This window comes from Anopheles merus, chromosome 2R (genome assembly GCF_017562075.2).
Source record: "Anopheles merus strain MAF chromosome 2R, AmerM5.1, whole genome shotgun sequence".
Classification (NCBI taxonomy): Eukaryota; Metazoa; Arthropoda; class Insecta; order Diptera; family Culicidae; genus Anopheles; species Anopheles merus.
The window spans coordinates 24,188,204-24,208,842 of NC_054082.1; the positions used below are offsets into that span (position 1 = coordinate 24,188,204).

General features: G+C 47.7%; 1 protein-coding gene across 3 annotated transcripts in view; it reads right to left on the reverse strand.

Moving 5' to 3' along the window:
- LOC121589620 (zinc finger protein rotund) overlaps positions 1-20,639 on the reverse strand; it is a 52,693-nt gene that overhangs the window by 5,749 nt on the left and 26,305 nt on the right. Inside the window, exons 1-4 of one of the 3 annotated variants that reach the window (XM_041908682.1) lie at positions 18,193-20,072; positions 17,223-17,792; positions 10,369-10,455; positions 9,775-10,101 (exon numbers count right to left, since the gene is read on the reverse strand). In XM_041908682.1, the coding sequence (XP_041764616.1) occupies positions 9,775-10,101; positions 10,369-10,455; positions 17,223-17,792; positions 18,193-18,816 (1,608 nt within the window). In that variant the 5' untranslated portion in view covers positions 18,817-20,072. Of the gene's footprint in view, positions 1-9,774; positions 10,102-10,368; positions 10,456-17,222; positions 17,793-18,192; positions 20,073-20,639 lie in introns of those variants that run through there. The other 2 variants (XM_041908684.1, XM_041908683.1) reach the window with 2 other exon arrangements.

Consider the following 20,639-nt stretch of genomic DNA (forward strand, 5'->3'; position numbering starts at 1 on the left):
CTGTTGCTCTTTGTCACTTTACCAACTCACCATTTCACGCATTAAAAAAAGGCAATCGAGCACAAAATTTCATTCTCAGTCACACAACAATTAACACACACACACTCACAACACGCATCGCAAAAGGCACTTTGAGAATTAGATACGTCTGATCGAAAACTCGTCCTGCTAAGAAAGATCCTTCGTCCTACGGCGCTAAGTTGGCTTCCGATCGAACGCCAACGGGAGAGCCACTCAACCATTCCCTCCGGCTCGGCCGAAGGGAACGGTTGAATGAGTAGCCGCCGCGTGCGAGTCGCGATCGGACCACTGATCTGCTTTGTCTTCGGTCGCGACCCCACCATTAGTTCGGCGGAAAATCCACTTTTCTATCATGCTATTCTGTTCCGTTTGCATTCGCGTGCTGCTTTTTTGTGGTTGTTGTTGTTCGTTCGTTCGTTTGTTTGTCGCTTTTTCCAGCCATGACATTTCACTTTTTGCCCCGGTGTGTTTTGTCTGTATGTGTGTGTGTGTGTGTTGAATGTTTGTTTGGATTTTCGGTGGACTTTTTTTCTATATACATATTTTCCTTTTTTTTTAGCGCATCCTCCCTTCACACAGTACTGCGATTGCCACCCGCACGATGACGTTTTTCTTGGTGGCATTCGCAGGACGACTGCGATTGCTATTCTCTCGCGCTTTAAACGTTTTTGCCCATTTACCAACAGCGCCGCTTTTGCTTCCACCACCGACCACCGGTGCGAGCTATACCGATCCGGCCGTATGTTTTTGTGGATGCGTTTTTTTTTGCTGTCGTCACCAGGGCACAGGCCCCACAGACGCGACTCTTTTTGCCCCGCGCGACACTTCGCAAGGTCGTGGACTGGAGGCGGCAGAGCAGGTCCATTTCTTGTTCACGATTTGCTGCTGCCGTTTTTTATATCTACATTGCATTTCCACTTTTTCTTTCGATAACAAAATCACTCTCGTGGGCAGGACGAGGCAGGCAAGTGGTGTGTTTGTTTTTGCTGCTGCTGCTGCTGCTGCTGCTGCCTCTTGTTGTCACAATTACACGCGCGGAAAGGCGCGCAATCGGCATTCGATTCACGATCGGCGGCTTGGCTGCATGGTCGCATTCGCCGTCAAACCGTGGCCGCGCGTAGCTCAGCGCGATCATTTATCCCGTGAAAGTGTCGCGAAAAACAGTCCCTGTGCTCGAGTGTGCGATGACACCATGAACGTGGTGTGCGTTTGGGCTAGTTTTGGATTATAAATGCCCCTTTCCAGTCCAGGCTATGTTTGCTTACTTATGCTTCACCTTCAAGATAAGCGGCCGGACAATTGCAATTCCCACTGTCCCGCGAAACAAATCGGTGTCGCGAGAAAAACACACGCACACAACACAACACGCGCCCTCACTAAACGCTTGCGTTCCGGTTTCCGACTCGCTTTGTTTCCGCTTTTTTGAAAGATTTTCCTGCGAGGTACGCCAACCGTCGGTCGGTCCGCGTGCGACAGTCGTCCGTGCGGGCAGAGCGCAATTTTTATGTGCTGTTACTCATTAGAATGTAAAAACTCGACTGATTTTTTTGCTCCACCGAAAAAATGCTGCTCCCTGCTGCCGTGTGGCGGCTGTGGCGTCTGCCGTGAGCGTCGAGCGGCTGAACGTCCCAGGGTTCCATGGCTGCGCCGCCCCGGCCGCCTTGTTTCCGTGTGCACAGCACAGGGGATCGTCTTCGTTTTCGTCTCATTTGAACGCGCGCGCGGTTCGGTACGCGCGTACCCACACCCCTTGCGGCGGCGGTGGCGATGGCCGGACGCCGCTTTTGCAGGCCTGCCCGAGGAGCAGCCGAGGCCGAAACTGGCCGAACCGTCGGGTTGTGATGCTACCGTGGTTTTCCACCGATTTGAAAAAGGAGGGAAGGCGGGGAGATGGGAGTGTATCATTTGCATGGGAAAACAGGGAAGAAGGAAAGGATGTTGCTCCCCGGTCCCGAGTTGGGGCCTCCAGGAGGGGTGGTAGCGAAAGGTATACCTGATGAAGATACGATTGGGTGGCTTACGGCGAACCCAAAGTGCAGGCAGCTGGGAAGTGTCGGTGTGTGTGTGTGTGTGTGCCAGTGTGAGATAGAGAGCGAAGGAGAGACAGAGAGTGAAAGAAACTGAGTGAGAGCGGAACGGTGTGTTGTGCGTGTGTGTCACTCTAGGATGGGGGTAGGGATGGCAGTGATGGGGGGGAAAAAATCGTGTGCAAATTTTTCAACCCTCCGACGGGAAACCCTTGCGCTGACCAGACCCACCCGACGAGACGATGACACGACGATCGTGCGCTCGATGGCAGCGAACGCATTTACGTCGAGTGCGGCGCGAAGGGTTGGTCTTGCAAACGGTTGTTTTGTAAAGGGAAAGTGGAGGATGGAAGGGGGGAGTAAAACGACCGAAGAAAATGGCACTCGAAGCTGGGCAGCAACGGCCAAAAGCCCCTAGCGGTGTGAGCATTAGCTGACAAACGCGATCTGTTGCAGCAAAGGTGGTTTTAATATTGTACTAAAGGAATTATTGTGATCAATTAACATGTGATCAATGTTTGTTTGCCAAAGCAAAAAATCGAAATAATAAGAGAAAAATGGAATAACGGTACTTTTGATTGTACAAATTCAAATCAGATAAAAAGAAATCAAATTTTAGAATAAAAAACTGAGACAATACACATAAAACATATAAATATATAAATCACAAAAGAAAATAGGAGAACAGAAACACATTAAACTATCCAAGAAACAAAAAGGAGCAAACAATATCAACACAAACAAAAATTAAGAACGTATGTACAGTTAAACAACAAGCAAATGTATAAGTTAGGTTGAATAAAAAAAAGTAGATAAAAAAGTACAACAGTGGATAAATAACAGAAATGTGGCTAAACAAAACAACAGAGTATAAATAAAAGAAAAAAAGTATAAAACATAAACATAAAGAACTGTAGGCTTGATGTAAATTACAGCAATTTATTTAGATAACAGCCAACACAAAGAGAAAACACAAAAAAAAGCTAGAAAAGTTTGTTTGAATTTACTGGACTTGTAGAACATTAAAAAACTGAACAAATACAGTAGCAAAAATTAAACACAAAACATCAGAGTTTATTATTAAATAAGAAAACTCGATTGCAGTACCGTTTCTCCGGCAGAACGGGGTGTCCGATTTTTCACCAAACCGTAAATGAGTGCAGATTAAAAAAAAAAAAAGAAGCAGCCAGAAGACGAAGCACACGAAATGAGTAGAGTGGAGAGAATTAAAAAAGGAACCAAACGACCTAGTGTAGCCAGGAAGGTCCAGAAGAGCAGTCAAACGGCGAGCGGGGGCAGCTCCATCTCTCCCGGCAGGTGGGTGGCTTGGGTGGGTTTTTCGCACACAGGGCATTCGGCACACAAAATAAAAATCCTGTACAGCGAGGATGTGCCGCGCGCAAGAGCAACGGAGAAAAAATCCGAGATTTTTGCATGTGTTGTTGCATCCGGTGTCCGGGTCGGGTTGCGTCGTCTGTCTGTGGTACGAAAGGGGCAACCAACACGTCCAACGCGACTCGTCGTGCTTGTCCAGCACTCAGCGCAGGAACTGGGGGGGTGCAGTGACTGCTGGAACAGACGTGCAATGTTTGTGGGTGCCCTATTGCACAAGGCCACCCGAACGGCGGACCAACGACGGTCCACCAATACCAGAGCCTGAACGTGTTTGTGTGTGTGTGTGTTTGTGTCTGGCAAGAAACGACCAAAAGGACACGCGGAAGAAATAAAAAAAAAGCTACCTACGGCCACCCAAACACGCGCGCAAACCAAGCGGAGGAAAAAATAGATCCTTCTTCGCTTCGGTTTCGCCTCTATCTTGCTCTCAGGTTCAGGCTAGCACGAGGCCGTACGAGTAAGCGTGATGGAGGCGCATTTTTTCCCCAGCTTTTGCGTGGATTTTTTCTCGTTGACCGTGCGCGCGTGTGTGTGTGTGTGTGAAGGAGGGTGAGTTACGCAGTCAAATTTGAATTATCCCCTCCCCTCGGCGTCCCTCGCAGCGCACCGGTCCCCGGTAGCGTGGTTTCTTTTTTCGCTTTTCCTTGCCGCTTCGGCATCGCGACCGACCCCGAACGCTGTCCGCTTTTCCGCAAACGAACGGCACGAACAAGATGATACCAGCTTCCCGCTGGCTGGCGGAGCTGGCGTGGCTGGCTGCTGCTACCGCGAGAGAGGATGCGTTTCAGCCCGGCGTGTGCCCGATTGCGCCACAATGGAATAAAAAGAACATTAGCGTATACATAGGCACCGATGCTGGTCAGCAGCACCTTGTTTCGCGCGCGCACCATGGAGCATTCGGGGATGTTTCTTTTTCCGAATAGCGAACAGCGGGATACGTGCACTAACTGTGTGTGTGTGTGTGTGTGTGTGTGTGTTGAGTGTGGTGCTACTTTTTCCAAGTCTTTTTTAAAAAAGGGTGTTTTTGCTCCTCTTTTCTCGCCCGACACGGGGACGCATTGTTGTTTTGGGGGCGAGAAAAGGATCTCCAAAGCTGACGCTCTAAACCTGCCTCGCTCTGTGCCGGGCGGGAAGAAAATAAAAATACATGCACACACACACACACTCTCGTACACAATCCGTAACTCACACACACTCACGGGGCAGGAATTTTTATTTTCGCTCCAAAAGGATAAGGAAAAGCGAGCAAAAGAAAGCGGCACTCGGCTGTTCAGCACCTCCGAACCTGCACCAACACAGATAATTCTGGCGTGGTTCGCCTTTCGGTTCGGTTTCTTTTTTCCACGACTCTACACGGCCTTCCCTTCCGTGGGTGTCCACCCTGGTCCGCCAGGGGAAGGGAAATGGGTTGCGGAAAACGGGTCCGCTTCTATGTGGCTTCGGTTTGACGCACGAAAACGACGCATCGGCGGTGCGTGCCGATGGATGCGTTTGCCGCGTGCATGTTGCGCTTATTGATTGCCGGCTGCATATGTGTGTTTTGCTCCGTGGGGATTGTGATTGGGGGAGGTATGGGAGGGGGTAGTTATTTCGCCATTTACTACACTAGCTCGCTGCCTAGACAAAACAACACACTAGCACGATTTGGGACGGGGAAACATCGCGTTTCTCTTGCACACATTCGGTGGGGTGTATGTGTTGTTAAGCAAATGAATCGGGGTTTGAAATGAGTGAGCAATAATTTGGCAACTTTTCTATAAATTTTTAACTGTTAAACTGTTCAGAAGAACAAAAAAACATGCCAAGGTTAACCAAATGTGTGACAAAATGTACAAATTAAACATAAAAGTTAATTTAACTAGATTATGTTTATGTACACGTACAATCATACTCGTCTGTTATGCTGTGGAAATAGTGTGGAGTACAAACTTCACTTAACTAATTTAGCCTCATAAACCAATCGCAGGTTTTTCCTAATAGAAATAATATCCAGCTCGGAATCGAATCCAACGTTAAAGTGTTTTTTTTTTTGTTATTTTCCTTCAAAACGGATGACAATAATGTCATTATACATAAAGTAATAAGCACTTTTTTCAACTATCTTAAAAAAATACTCTCGTGTGTTTTTTTAAAAGGGATACCAAACAGTTTTTAAAAGAGTTGAAATAGTTTCTTAGCAGAAAAAAACAAGCAAATTCTTCGAAAAAGCCGAGGTGCAATCTATTTCTTCAATCGATCGTGTTCCAAAATTAGGCCCCTTAGCCGGAGGCCCTTAGTCGGCTTAATCTTTGTAGAATGCTGTAAAAAAAAAATCCAAAAGGAAACTCAAATCCCGGTAAAAATTAGATGCAAGCTAAAACCGAATCCGAAGCGCAGCAGCAGCAGCAACGTACACACACACACACACACACACGGCGGTGCAATCTTGCGTTCCAGCACAAAAGACAAGCTGCCGATATTTCTCCGTTTTCTAGAAATTCTACCTCGAAGCAGTTCCAATCGAAACCCAGTTCGTCAAACAAAGCAACGCAAAAACGGCCACATTCCCTGGGCAAACGCACAAACAGCAAACGCACAAGGAGAAAAGCGTGCGGAAAATGTGTGCAACAGCGGCTGGGGGAGAAAAAAAAATGCAATTTCAAATTTGTACCCAACGCACTCGCCGTTTGGGGCTGCTGAAGACCGAACCATGCAACGCATACGTACCACCGTCTCGCCTGCGTCTATGTGCGTTCGCTCGGGTGCGTCAAACGAGCGTATCGTCTCATCATCGCATACCCATTCCGGTCGAGCTGGACGCCAGGGAGACGAATTTCCATACGTGCATGTATGTGCGTATGGAAAGTTTGGGCAGAGGGACGGTACAGGACGGGGCAGTTGATTAAATGATAGAGCCATCGGCGTACGCGGTGCCGAAACCGTGCGGGAAGCTGAACGCACACACACACACACACACACACACACACACACACACCACACACACACACACACACACACACACACACACACACACACACACACACACACACACACACACACACACACACACACACACACACACACACACACACACACCACACACACACACACACACACACACACACACAAACACACACACACACACACACACACACACACACACACACACACACACACACACACACACACGCACAACACGAAGCAGAAAAATTGGTAGAAGTTTCCCAAATTTGTGCCTCACCCCCTCTGCCAACGTTTCGTCCCATTCCACGCCAGCAAGGACCGCGCATCGTGCATGGCCGTTTCGAGGTGGAAATTTTAGCTCTTTCTAGCTCGTGGAAAGTGCTCCCGCGCAACGGCAACATCAACGGCCCCGAAGAGGGAAGACGGAAAAGGAGTTCGATACAGAGCCGCGTTTTTTTCTGTTTCTTTTTTTTTGCAAGCTTTTTTTCTCCATTTGCCCCTGTCTAAGCTGTGAGTTTCGAAAGCAAGGGGTAGAAGGAAAGCGACAGCGACCTCATCAGCCAGCGGCAGATTCCGTTGCGCTTACCGAAAGGGTGGAGCAAGAGAGGGGGGGGGGGGAGAGGGAACGGCTTGGATGGTGAAGCATTTCCACCACATAAAGTGACGATGGAAAACGCTGTGGAAAAATGTATCCCAGCGTTGTTTCCATCCCGGGCATTTGCGGTTTTGCCCTTCTCAATTTAGCGCTTTTCTCCCGCTCCCTTTTCTCCAGCTGTTGAAATGAATTTTTGACAATTGTTTTGGCTGCATCGACTTACCGTCTACATGCATCAGTGGAACGATTTTTACATAACACTCTTTTCTCTCGTGCTTCCCACGCGAATGCAGCCGGGGCAAAATGAATTGAATGAATTATAAATTTAGCTGCCCGCTTGTAGCAGGGTTAGGTGGCGGAGTTAGCTTGTTTAGCGGGTTGTTAGTCGATCAGGTTTTGGTTTAACGTGCTGTTTTTTTTCTTTTTTGCTCTCCGTTTATTTAAAGTCTTCATGAAACGCTTCACATGTGCTGACTTGTCCAATTAAAGGGGCAAAAAACCTTGTTCAATCCTTGCATTTTGAAACAAAACTGTGGATGAACTAACACACACACACATTAACGGCGAAAGAGTCCCGTCACCTAATGAAAAGGGGAAAGTTTTCGCTCTAAGAGGGTTTTTTTCCTATGTGTGCACTGCTGCCCCGAATCGTAGCCTTTTCCCGGGCACAAAACAATTGATTCGGTTCTAGAAATCTTTTTTTTTCCTTTTTCTTTTTGTTTTGTCGTACTACCTTTCCCGCTTTGCGCTTTGTGCTGAAACATCACTTTCAACCGGACACCAACTTCCGGCTGTCGTTAGGGAAGTTGTTGTCACCACTCGCCGCTTTGCTGCTGGACACTTTGCTACCGATTTCAATATTGTGTCCCCCTCTCAAGGGTGTGGATGCTGAGTGTGGTGGATTGGAAACTTTTCCTTCAAAAAATGGCGCAAGTGACGCACGAACGTGTCGAAAACGAATGGATCGTGGGAAAGTGTGCTGCAAAATGATTTTTACTCCAGAGAACAAGCGGCAGGTATTGGAACCTTTTGTGCTATTTCAAGGGTCAACATAGCTTCATTTATTTGTTAATTGAGCATGGATTCGTAGTGTGTGTTTTATGCACAAAACTATTAAAATTTAGCTCAAACAATTAACGATTGATGGTACCAGAATAAAAATTGCAAAAGAAAACGTTTTGAAGGGAAAGCAAAAAACCTGATTCAATTTCGGGCAAGTAATTTTTCAACACTCTTTATGTCAAACAAACACAAAAGAAAACGAAGGAAACAACACGAACATGCACAAAATTGTTCGGTTTTGTTCGTTTGAAGCGCTTGGCAAAAAGTTGATTTTTCTAACGCACAACGGACAGCAAGAAGTTAAAAAGGCTCCCCCCCCTCCCCCCAATCTGGGGTTTGCTCCGACAAAGACTGCTTTCGCTTCATTTTTCAATGAAACGCCGGCTCCCCGCTGCCGCTCGAAAGCGCGTTGTAATAGTACACTCTTTGTTCTTGCTGAAAAGTATTCCATCACCTTGGCTGCATCGAACGGAGAAGGGTTCCTTTTTGTTGGAGTAAAAAAAACAAACAAAAATGACGACCCCAAACCTATCCCGACGAAAAAAGAATGTAAGCAACTCCACGGGCAAAAGATCTTGAAAACAATTCCACGTGGGTGGGTGGTACGAAAAGTACGAAGGCACCGAAAATCAACCCAAGGATGGACAACAAAGAAGAACAAAAAACAAAAAAACACCCGTGAAAAAGTGGTGAAATTGAAAGCGAACTGGCCGGACGACCGATCGGACGAGGATAGTACGGGGAGGGGAAAGTAAAAGGGGAAGCGGGATGGGCTTTGAATCGACCTTCGAGCAACGCTGGCTTGGGGAAGCCTGCGCTAAACGGGCCCAGGGTTTAAGGAGTGTAAGTAAGATGTTGCCGAGTGGACTCCATATTTCGTTTCCTTTCATTAGCTTGATTGAGTGTTTGTAATTAGTTGATAATGAGTTTCTTCTCATTTTTTTTCTTGCTGCACTTCCTGGCGCGTTCCCGCTTGTCTCGACTGCTCGGCTGGGGCTGCTTGGCGGGCGTCGAGTGCAGAAATTGAAGGACCGTTTCATTTTATAGGCAAAGAAAGAGGATAGGCCGAAAAACAAGGGGAGAGACAGTATTCCCTAGCATGTCTAAAAATACACCCAAAACGGTGTAATGAAGGCTTTTCCGAAGCGAAACTACGGGTTTGTACTGGTATCGAGGGTAAAGCTTTGAATATTGTGAGGCTAGTCGAACGCATAATGCTCTATTTCATTACCAATACACACAATAGAATAATTGAAAATTCTTTTTCATATCAGAACGCTCAATAAGAGAAAGCCAGCTAATGTAACGCCACGAAACAGAAGTAGATCATAAGATTACGTCAGCGGCTGTCTGGCAAATCTCTTCGCTAAGAGCGTCATAATTATTTAAACACATCTAAAGTACATGCTCTTCGGTACACGTCGACCGCGTCGAGACCGGTCGGACGCTTCCGCACACCGGAAGAAACGTATGTATGTTTGCCTCAGACCTAACACTAACCGGGTCCCATTTAATTAGCGTTCTACAGGCCTGTGTTCAAGCAGGACGGTTGAAAGCGTGTTAATTATTTACAGCCCAGCCCAGTAGGCACCATAGGACGTCTGTTCGAGGCTTAAGTTTGGACGCGCCCGTGAACGCACTGACGCTCACCCAAATGCGGATCAAACCGTACTCCGTCGAGGTAGCTCATTATGCACGGGGATGGCTGAAAGGAATGTGTATGCTACCTACCTGCGGACACATTTTGCACTGATACTTTCGGCCCGTTCCGTTCGGCAGCCCGGTTGCACCGATCTTGGTAGCGTTGATGGGCTGCGGGACGACGAGCAGTGCGGCGGCAGGATTGGTCGGTCCACCACCGGCATGGCCGAGGCCCCCGCCCGGCGAGCTGCTGCTGGAGGAACCGCGGGCCCCGTACAGCTGGCTCATCTGGGCCGCGCCCGTTTGCATCGTGTGGTGGTCCAGCAGGCGGCCATCGTCGATCATGTGACCCTTCTGCAGGTTGTTGTGATGGTGATGGTGGTGATGGTGGTGATGATCGACCGGATTCATTTTCGCCTATCAAAAACATAAGCGGAAGCAATTAAAGCGGTTTAATGAATATAGAAGAAATGTACAGTGAAATAAAAAAAAACATTAAATTATATGTCAATTAATGGAAATTAAAATCATCTGCGCAACATGCTCTTTAAATAATAATAATAATAGATAAATACAATAAATAACAAAAATGAATCAATCAAACAGAACGAAAAAAGTATGGCTCAAACGTCTGAGCTAGAAATGTGTTACATCATCAGACACACACACACACACACACACTACCTCGTATCCTTGCTTCATGGACATTGGGTTTCGCGGTGCCGGCCAACCACCGTACGTGTCCATGTCCTTCGTGTGCTGACCACATTGCTAGCGTCCGGGATCGCAGCACATTAACAACCGTGCGGGAATTGCGGAAGCAGGCGTGCGTTGTAAGCATTGCACAGATATGATTTGCATACAGAGAATGGTAGATCCCATTTGTATGCCACGGTTGATAATCCGACAACAATCCGAACGCGTTAGCAAAAGGAAAAGAGACAAGAAAATTCAAGGAGTTTGTTAGTTAGGTTAAAGGTAGTTAGGTACAGATGCTAGAAAAGGAATGGTGTTATGTGAAAGATTGTTCTTATTATTGAATGATCTTTTGCGTGATGTTTGAATGATGTTATCAAATGGTTCACTTTCCGGTTTCAATATGCAAAACAAGACCTTTAACTATTTAAATTGATCTATTTTATGCAAACAATGATGATAAGCATTGCTATTAAATCCTAAAAACATGCAATAAAATCCAATCATTTCCAAAAACCGCTCACAACATAGCAAAATTGGCCCACGCAAGTACAGCTGGCCACTGGCCGCCTCACAATTATTCAATCAAGATGACCGTTTCCAGCTAACACTTGGTTCCATACATTTGCACACGCTAAATAAGTGTTCGTGTTTAAAATCATTCCCACCCGCCAAACCCCTTCGCGGACGCCAGCACTGGGCTGGCACTTCGCAGAAAAGCGTGTCGAGAGAGCTCAAACACCGAGCGAATGAAACTGAACCGCGCGTTTGGTGTGCCGTGTAAAATGATGTCCACTTGCAAGCGGATGGTCGGATGAAGTGCGGAATAATTTTCCCATGCGAAAGAGAGGCGCGAAACAACGAGCGGAAAAAAAAGAAAAGGAAAAAATGAAAACAAACCGGAAGAAAGCCTTCCAAGCGCGGCCAAGATAAGTTCCTGCCGCGATCTCCCCCCGTCAAGAGGGGAACGAGGGTTGGGTTCGGGAAACGGGGGGGGGACAGAATCCTTGCAAATGAAGGCAGAGGAACGTTCGCCCGTTCCCTTTAAATAGCGAAAAAAAAACCCGTGCATTTTTACCACGCGTTGACGAAAAGCGGATGGAAGCGGGGCGACAAGGGAAAGCGACAAAAAGGTGGACCGTGGCGAGCATAAGAGGGTGGAAAAATTATTTAAAATACTGGAAAAAATTAGCTCAAGGGTGGAAAATTTTTATATCAAAGTTATTTTTTAATTGAATTTTTTTCCTCCCTTTCGTGGTGCGCGTTCGGGAACGAACGCGAGCCGTTTTCGCACACTTTTCTCTGGCGGCCTCGGTGCCGGCGTGCGCGCGCGTGTGTGTGTTTGTGCTGCTTTTTATGCTCTCTGTGCTTGCGGGGTGCTGCCATGGGGCCGCCCTCACCCGTTTGGTAGTGCGGGTGAAAATTAAACCGGCCAAAGCAGGCCCGGAACTGGAAGGTGGCCAAAAGGATCTTCCCCGACAATTCTCCATCTCTCGACGCTGCCGACGCTGTGTAGTGCGGGGAGTGGGGGGGGGGGGGGGTCCAGTGTGTTCCGGCCCAGTAAGGCTCGAGGGCAGAAGGGCGAACAGTGTTCTCGTCTCCTCGTTTTCTCGCCTCCGCTTTGATTGCATCACTTTGATGGAGGTTTCGACGCGTTGGTCGTATGGAAGGGTGGGGATAGCAGAAGGGTGCAAAGAGAGAAGGAGAGCTTCCCCGTACCAGGAACGCGGCGGCTGCGGGGTTTGGTGGGGCCACAAGCGGGCCTGGGAAAGTTTGAAACGTGTTGATGAATCTATGGTAACGATAGAAAGGATCTGCTGCTGCTGCTGCTGCTGCTGAGCGCGTTTGTCCGTTTCGGTTCGGTATGGTGGAAGCATTTTTTTTTATCCTTTCTCGCCATTTTTCCGAGCATTCTCTAGTTTTTGAAACCTTTCTCCCGGGCAGACACGGAAAGTGCGTCGGACAGGATGCGATACATCGGACAAAATTTTTCCGACCTAAACCAAGCCACGATCACACCGATGGGTGACGGGGCAGTGGGCAAAAAAGGTGGACGCTGTTGGTCCGGGGGGTATACTAGTGAAACAAAATTGGAAAATGGAAGCGAAACGCCAGTGTCTGTAGTTCGAATTTGGCGTTTGTGTGAGAAAGGCAACGATCATCATCGTCATCATCGTGGGATTGAGACCTGGACGGCGGCTAACACACACGCCTATGTATGTGTGTGTGTGGTGTATGTTTGCCGTTGAAGGTTGTCCCTGAAAGTAATGGGAGCAACAGGGAAGGTTGGACAGTAGTCACGGAACCCATTTGCAGGCGTACCGGGCAATAGCATTGGACCGATGTACGCTGTACATTAAATGATTTACTTCGCAGCTACGCTTTTCCGGCCGGAACCGAACGATGGCGATGCGTACACGTACAACCGCACAAAACCGTGACTGGGGTTTAGGATGGCGATGGTAACCGGAACGACCGCGGCCGTCATTTTTGCGAACGGCAGGCGGAAACTCCCGGTTGGGAAACGCAATCAGCGTGTGTTTTGAGGAGGAATTAACGCGAGAAGAAAGGGAGAGAGCGCCTGTGCAGGACGATATTTGCTCCAGACTCGTTTGAAATTCGTAGTTTTAATTAGATTTTTTTTTGCCTTTCGCCATACACGCCCCGGCCAGTTCGGCCTGTCAGCGAGTTTCGGAATAAAAGTTTTGGATAATGATAAAAATTGTGTGGCGATGATAATAAGAAGCATGGCATGGCACGGGGAGCTTGAATAGGTGGAATGCAATTCCACAGTTGCAGTTGCAGTGACAGTGCAGTGACAATGATTAACACAGCACAATTGCATAAAAGGCTCTTTCAAATGATGAGAACTTATGACGCACTAATCATGGTTCATTGGCACGAGAAATGCAAATTCAAGTTAGTTTTAATCTCTGCAGCTCTTTATGGTATGTTTGAGTGTACATTTATGCTTGTTTGGAATAGACCTTAGAGACTTCTAGCTTATCAGAATCGAACCAGAGCTTGTAGTGAATGCCGATTAATCAGTATATTTTACAAACTCTTTCAATTCTTTTTTCTATTTGGCGTCTAACGTCCTATGCGGACATGGGCCATGGGTTCATGTCCCGGATGGACCGTGCTATGGTAATAAATAAGTTGCTGTAAGCCAAGCTCACTAGTGGTACAAGTAGGCCTTGATCTACAACGGTTTATGAGCCAATTTGCTAGACTTTGGGTACGGTCGATTTCAGGATTGAACCCATGACGGGCATCGTCGTACGAGTTAACGAAAGTACCAAAGGACCGTCCACTGTTTCGATTAGATTACAGAATCCTTTATTTATTTAATGTCCTTCTTATTTCTTGAACTTCATTGCATAAAAAAGGAATAAAATGAACAACTAAACGACTTTAATAGTTTTATCTCTTAAAAATTGAAACCAAAAAACGAGCTTAGACTGCCAACCTAACCCATCATCTACAAATTAATCCGCCCGGAAAGAATCGCGATTTGCGCGGGACCGTTCGGCGCGCCGAAAATGATCCCACCCAGCCAGGAGGGGTTAGTAAACAGCGTCGCAGCGCTTCGCTAACTACAAATATTTGAATTTAATCATGAAAAATGGGAGTCTATTTTTCTTTCTCTTTGTTACGCCGCGAACCGTACCACGCGAACGCCCGCGAACGGATGCGGATCCAACGCGGCCAGCAAGTATTGATGGTCGCAGATCCTACTGAGTGGTGAAAGGGGGGAAAAAAACAAAACAAAAAGCAAACACAGGGATCCTAGGGGTGTACGTATGGTAGCAAAAATTGAAAAATAGACCAGCGAAATGTAATGAATGCTCGACGCTTCGACCAGGCCATAAATCATTGGGTGAGAGCAAATTTCTGAAATCAAAGCCTCCGAAAACGTGGCGCTTTGGCTCGCTACTGTCCTGCTTCACAGTGCATAAGGGATAAGGCACGATACGGTACACCCGGCAGATACATACACCTCGTGGTTCGTGGCACCGTGGCCAAATCACATGCCATGTTCGGGTTGGAACAAAAGGCGGAGAGCATGAAAAATAGTCATCTTTCGTATGGAGCTTCCGGGCGTACGGCTCACTCGCTACATGGTCGTAGTAGTAATTGGAGACGCAATTGAAGGCGCGCTCCAGGAGGTTTGCAGCTCGTACCGAAGTTGCACGTTTGCTTGGCTGTGTCTAGATGACAGCCAACATCATTCATGAGACTGTTTCCGCATGAGATAGCGATGGGCGATTTGTTGCGTATCTTTTAGACGCATCTGTCAGGGTTTATTCAAACAAGCGTTTATAAGAGTGCAATTTTTATTCAGATAATAGTTTACATTGAAACTTATGCAGTTTGCTAACTGACAAAATTGCTCTTAAATAATTTACTCTTTTGCCATGATTAATAACACTCTCTTCGCTTATAACTTTGGCGCAAAAGGTTGAAAACCACTGATTTAAATTGATGAAAAGGAACGGTTCTTGTTATGAGAAAATGAAAAGGATAGGAATCGAACCACATTACAATGACCGAAGGGACTACTATTAGACAATTTTGACGCTCCGTAAAAATCGCTAAGAAGCATCAATAATAACTGTTCTTTAAAATTATAATTACTTAACTTAACAGTGTCCATTTCACACATGTGTCCCTTGGATCAAACCATTCCAATCGCTTGTACATATTCTAACAACACAGAAAACTTCACGGTGCAACCCGACCCTCGAACGAACGCTCCAGCTTGTCGGCGTGTGTTGGATGTCTGTAAATCCAAGCGCAAACGTATCGTGCTGGCAAGGCTGTAAAGGCCACCTATACAAATGTCCATTTGTTGGCAGCTTAGTGTTGGTGACGCGTATGGGACAGTGTGCAAGTGAGCGTAGTTTTTTTTTCTCTCTTTTTAAGTGTTTCGTGGTTTTTCCTTTTTACCGATGCCTCAGGAACGATACAGTGGAAACGGTGGATTTTTCCCCGCCACTGAATAACTTTTTTTCTTCGTTTCTATTTTTTTTCATTCTGCGCGAGAGCGAGAGAAAGAATGAAACAGATCGCAAGATGAAACGGAATCGTTCGCGTTCCCTTGGTCTGCTTTCTTTTCGAAATCGAACGGTTTCAATTCAACCATGGTGATGAAAAAAAAGCGGGGAAATCAATACAAACACATAGAAGCATTAGGACTAAAAGAGTGTGAGAGACAGAGAAAGAAGGAGAGGGAAAGAGATAGAGATATAAAGACAGAGAAAGAAAGAGAGAAAGAGGGAGAGAGCTCGAAAAAATGTCCTAATGTTGAATTGAACTAAATCCGATGCAATTCCGGCTGTGTTTCCCGCTTTTCTCCTGCATATTACTAGCGTGCGCACTGGGTTGAATGCTGCAGCGGTGTTTGTGTTTGTGCGCTAGCAAGAAAAACTGCGCCTGTACTGGTGTGAACATGGTTAGAAATTCGAGAGCAGTGCTCGCACCATCAGGAGCCGTTGGTCGTGGTGGAGGTGCATGGTAGTTTGTTCGGTTTCGTTCTGGGCAATGTGGGAAATGTTTACGAATAGTAAATTTCACACCAACTACGATATCATTGAGCGATGGCACACATTTTCGCTATGGAAGAACCGAGCTACATGGAAAGGAAAATCATCCACAAACGATGTAAAATAAATAAAACATATTTCACGGTCAATTTTGCAACCGAACGACAAACCGACGAGAAATGGTTGAAAGGAAATTTAATTCCATAAACTGGCCACACATACGAAAAATCAAAAAAACCAGAACGACAGCCGCAAACGTAAAGGGCAAAAAATGTAGAAGCAAAACACAACAATCCTGACCATCCCCAAGAAGCCGTCGGTTGGCAGAGGCTCCAAAAGTTGAAATCACATTCTCACCCTCCCTGAAACCTCGCAGAAGCGGACGGACGGAGAGAGAGAGAGAGAGAACGAGAAAGGCGAGGACGAGGACGATGGCATGAATGTGTTTGTTTTCATTTTGTTGTTGTTGCTGCTGCTGCTGCTACTTCATAAAACATTCTTTGTTACGCTGGTGTGTATGGTTGGTTTGGTCCTGCCCCTGCTTCATCTTTTTGCTGCCTTCTTACATATCCTCTGGGCCTGCTTTCTCTTCCATCGTAATCAACCGTCTCGTAGAATCTCATAGAGCAAAAAAAGGGAAGAAAATCACAAGGACATTCCAGCCTTCTTGTGGGATGAGAAATGCTTTCACCTAGTACGCTCTACAACAGCAGCTTGGGGAGAGATTCTTAAGGGAAATTGTCTTTTTTTTGCGGGCAGATTTTCCGTTCCTGTTGTGGGTGATGGCTGAGGTAACTTTCTCTAGCACCTTCGGAAATTCTTTCTTCTACCCGAGATGGATGCGGACGATGGCATACGAAGCCAAACACATGCGCATATGGGAATCGTAACGCTTATGGATGAAACGGGGCAAGTGTAGGGAAACAAAGAAGGGGCAGAAGTCTGTTTCTTTTGAAAAAGCGGTGAAAGCGTTCTTTGCTGGGAATGCTGAAGAAATATTTCTATTGCGCTGATGGTGGCAATTGATGACAAACAAGACAATATTCCTGAGAAAAGCCAGACAATCTCGGTCCATTATTAGGCTGATTCTCGGAACAAGGGGGAAAATGAGAGTTCAGCCCCAGCCACGAAATTGGAATTCATGATTGAAAACGCCAATGCTCTTTGCTGTTAACTGCTGTGCTCCTTTTGCGATTTGAAGAAAACGTTTGCCTGTCCCTTACCGTACTGTAGCCTGTACTGTAGACAGTAAAGAAAACGGTACAAAAAACGAAAACCCAAACAGCCGGGACTCACCTCCACCGGTCCATTCCACATGTAGTGCATGCCGACGGCGGCCGGATCGTGGTGCGGGTTGGACGTCATGTGCTCGGCCATCACCGCGCTCATCCAGTGCACCAGGCCCTGGGTCGGGTTCTGGCCCTGCACCCCTCCCGGCACGGGCATCTGGTTAAAGTTCGGGATAGCCGTGGCGGTCGCCGTCGTGCTGCTGGAATCGGGAGTGGCTCCCTCGTTGGCCGCTAGGCTCGAACCGGCGGACGGTGATTGCGGTGGGCCACCGCCACCACAGCTCAACGCCCGGCACTTGGTGTCTTCCGGGTGCCGACAGTTGCCGGTGCTCGAAGACGCCGGCCCTACGTTGGACTGCGTGCCAGAGGATGCTGCTGCCGCTGCTGCTGCCGCCGCCGCCGCCGCCGAGTGGGTCAGATGATGGGAATGGTGCGGATGGTGATGGTGGTGATGATGGTGGTGCGGATGGTGCGGATGATGCAGATGGGGCGGCGTACCGTGGTGGTTGTTGTTGCCCTTCGTGTAGTCGTTGTTGTTCGTTGCCTCCGAAAGCCACGGGAACGCGTTCGACGGTTTCTGAAGACGGAGTGGGAAGAGAAGGAAAACAATGTTTAATGTGTGCGTGTGCGGTTAATTGGATGCTGAGTATCAATTGGCGAATGATGGGATTCACACATGCTGCTGGCAGCTCGCAAAAGGGAGGGCGGCGGTGTGGACCGGGTGTTTTTTTAAGCCTGTTAAGCTCATTATAATAATAAGGCTTAAAAGGGAGAATGACGAATTAAAGATGAATTCCACAATGGACGGCTTTAATTTGCTTTTCGCGCTTATCGATAAAACGTAACCAAAAAAAAAAAAAACGGAAAAACGATCCAAAAACGAAACATTTATTTATTGAATGGAAATCAACAATTGTGGAGCAATTACAGCCGACTGGCATCATTGTCTTCGCAAACCACAATGACCTCAAACTAACCTCCAGCATTTCATCGCGCGCGTCAACATCACACCCCACTTCCGGAACGGCACCGTTGCCACCGCTACTTTCCGGCCGGCCATGCGGTGCGGGCGCGCTCGGGAACAAACACTTCTGAAGCTGGCCCACGCCGGCGAGTGCCGTCTCGAGTGGACTGGACAAATCTTCCGCCTTCTCGTCGAGTCCGGTTTCGTCGCCGGACGCGTCGGCTTCAAAACCGTCCGAGGCCGGCGCCGGTACACGATGCCGCTTGGTTGGCCGCTGCTTCTTGAGCAGATTGGCCGAGGCGGCAAACAAGTTCTGGTAGAATTGGGCCCGCAGTATGAACGCCGACTTGGGTGGCATTTCCGTGTCCGTGGTGTCGTCGTCCTCGTCACCACCATCGTCGTCAGCGTCGTGATGGAGGTGGGCCGCAGAGGAGGTGTTGGTTAAATGTTTCGTGCGAAAATTGGTTTGTGAGGGACAATCTTCTGCGTAGCGCAGTGGACGCTCGCAAGAATCTTGATGATCGTAGCCATAGCTACTTCTGGTTTTGGTGGTTTCTTTGTACAGCATCTCATCGGTTTGAACGGGAGATAGACGATTGTAAAGATCGTCTTTAATGCGCAGCTTAGACGACATCATCGGTGTAGAATATAGCGCGAGCCTTGAACTCACTTGTAGGAACAATTATTTATTCACGTTAGAGATCGAATAGGGTCGATCCCACACAATTTATTGCTGAGCTATAAATACAGTCTCACGCTTTCTCTCTCTCTTTCTTGCTCTCTCTCTCTCTCTCTCTCTTTCTCTCTCTCTCTCTTTCTATTATTCTCCCTCAAATTCACTTCTACTCACTACTCCACACGCCTGGTGAAAATACTTAATAACACTCGCTCACTTCTCACACTCACCAACTCACCACTGGCTCACCAAGGAACTAACTCACCAAACAGCCTACGATTGTGTTTGCACTTTAAGATGCCTCTCCTTGCCCCCACTGTATAAACACACCACCATTCACCACACTTCAAAGTGACCACAGAAATGGGGAGGATAAGGACTTTCGCTTTTTTTTCCGGTCACTTCTTACGATTTGCTCGCGCGAAGAGCAAAACTATTAGAATAATGTCGGGCTCGCGTAATCCTTTCGGCTATTTTCCCTCCGTTCTCTCACGTTTTCGCACAGGGACGAGGAAGTTTTCCTCGTTGAAAGTTTTGGCAAAACTTTACCGACCTGCTTCTGCAGGAAGTTAGTTTGGCTTCCGGCAGTTCGGTTATCCCAGTGCGTTTCATTTGCGGTAAGGGTATTAGTGACCTGGAGGGCACAGCGTATGACACAATTTCTATTTCCGCATGTTGAATGAAGGTTTCTGCCCCAGATTAGCTGCCGCATTAACTGAGCACAGTACAGAAGATGTGTGCTAAACTATTTCCGTCACAACAGCGCCCGGGTAGCGTTGGTTGATAAACTATAAAGGCTCGTTGGGTAACACTTAGGAACTGTTGGTTTCGCTTGCTGCGGATCAGTGGCCGCGTTTGTGTGTGTGTGTGTGTGTGTGTGTTTGCATGGGCCAGTCACTTCACCTTCGCAGTATCACACGGTTCGCTTAGGAGCGGATAGGAACGTTAAGTTGCCGGGTTCAGGTTACGCGTCTCTGTTCAGCCACAGCTTAAGGCACCGACTGGCGAATGATGGAAATGATGGACCACGCGCGCGTAGTTTGTCGATCACCGGGTACGCCCGATCGCACACATCCTTGCCCGAGCTCTGACACAATTGCCAAACGGCCACGGAGCGCGTAGCGTCACCGCGATGCTGTCCATATCGGCGGAAGCTGGCAGCAATAGTGGCAGAAACAGCAACAGCAGCATCGGCCACGACCAGTACGACAACGACGGCGAATACGACTACGACCACGGCAACGACGACCGGAACGAAGCAAACGTCTTGACGCTCATAACACTACTTCTATTCCTGCCATTGAGGGAGGGGGGGGGGGGGGGGGGAAGAAGGTGCTCGCCGCTGCTCAAACAAAACCGAGAAAAATGCTGCGAGAAAAATATAAGTTTTATATATACACACATATATTTTCTTCTTGCTCGCAGCCACCCAGTAAAGGCGGACGACTGTGTGTGGTACGACCGCCGTCTTCCCCTTGGCTCTTGGGTCGTGTATTTTCTTTTTGTGTGTGTGTGTGTGTGTGCCGTTGTTTTGTGTTCACTAGGAACTGCCGTATGCACAGTATTGGACTGGCCGCCGGAGCCAGATGGGATGGGGGCCGCTTCCCTCGAGCTTCCCTTTTCCCTTCCCCCTTCTCGGGCAGTGTGTGTGTGTGGGAGGGGGGGGGGGGAGGGGGCACGGGTTTGAGGATGTTCGGTTCTCTCCGTTCGGTGTGTGGCTGTGCTTTATTTTTTTGTGTTCATTTTATTTGCTCCTCTTGTTGCTTTCCTTCCACACTGCCCAT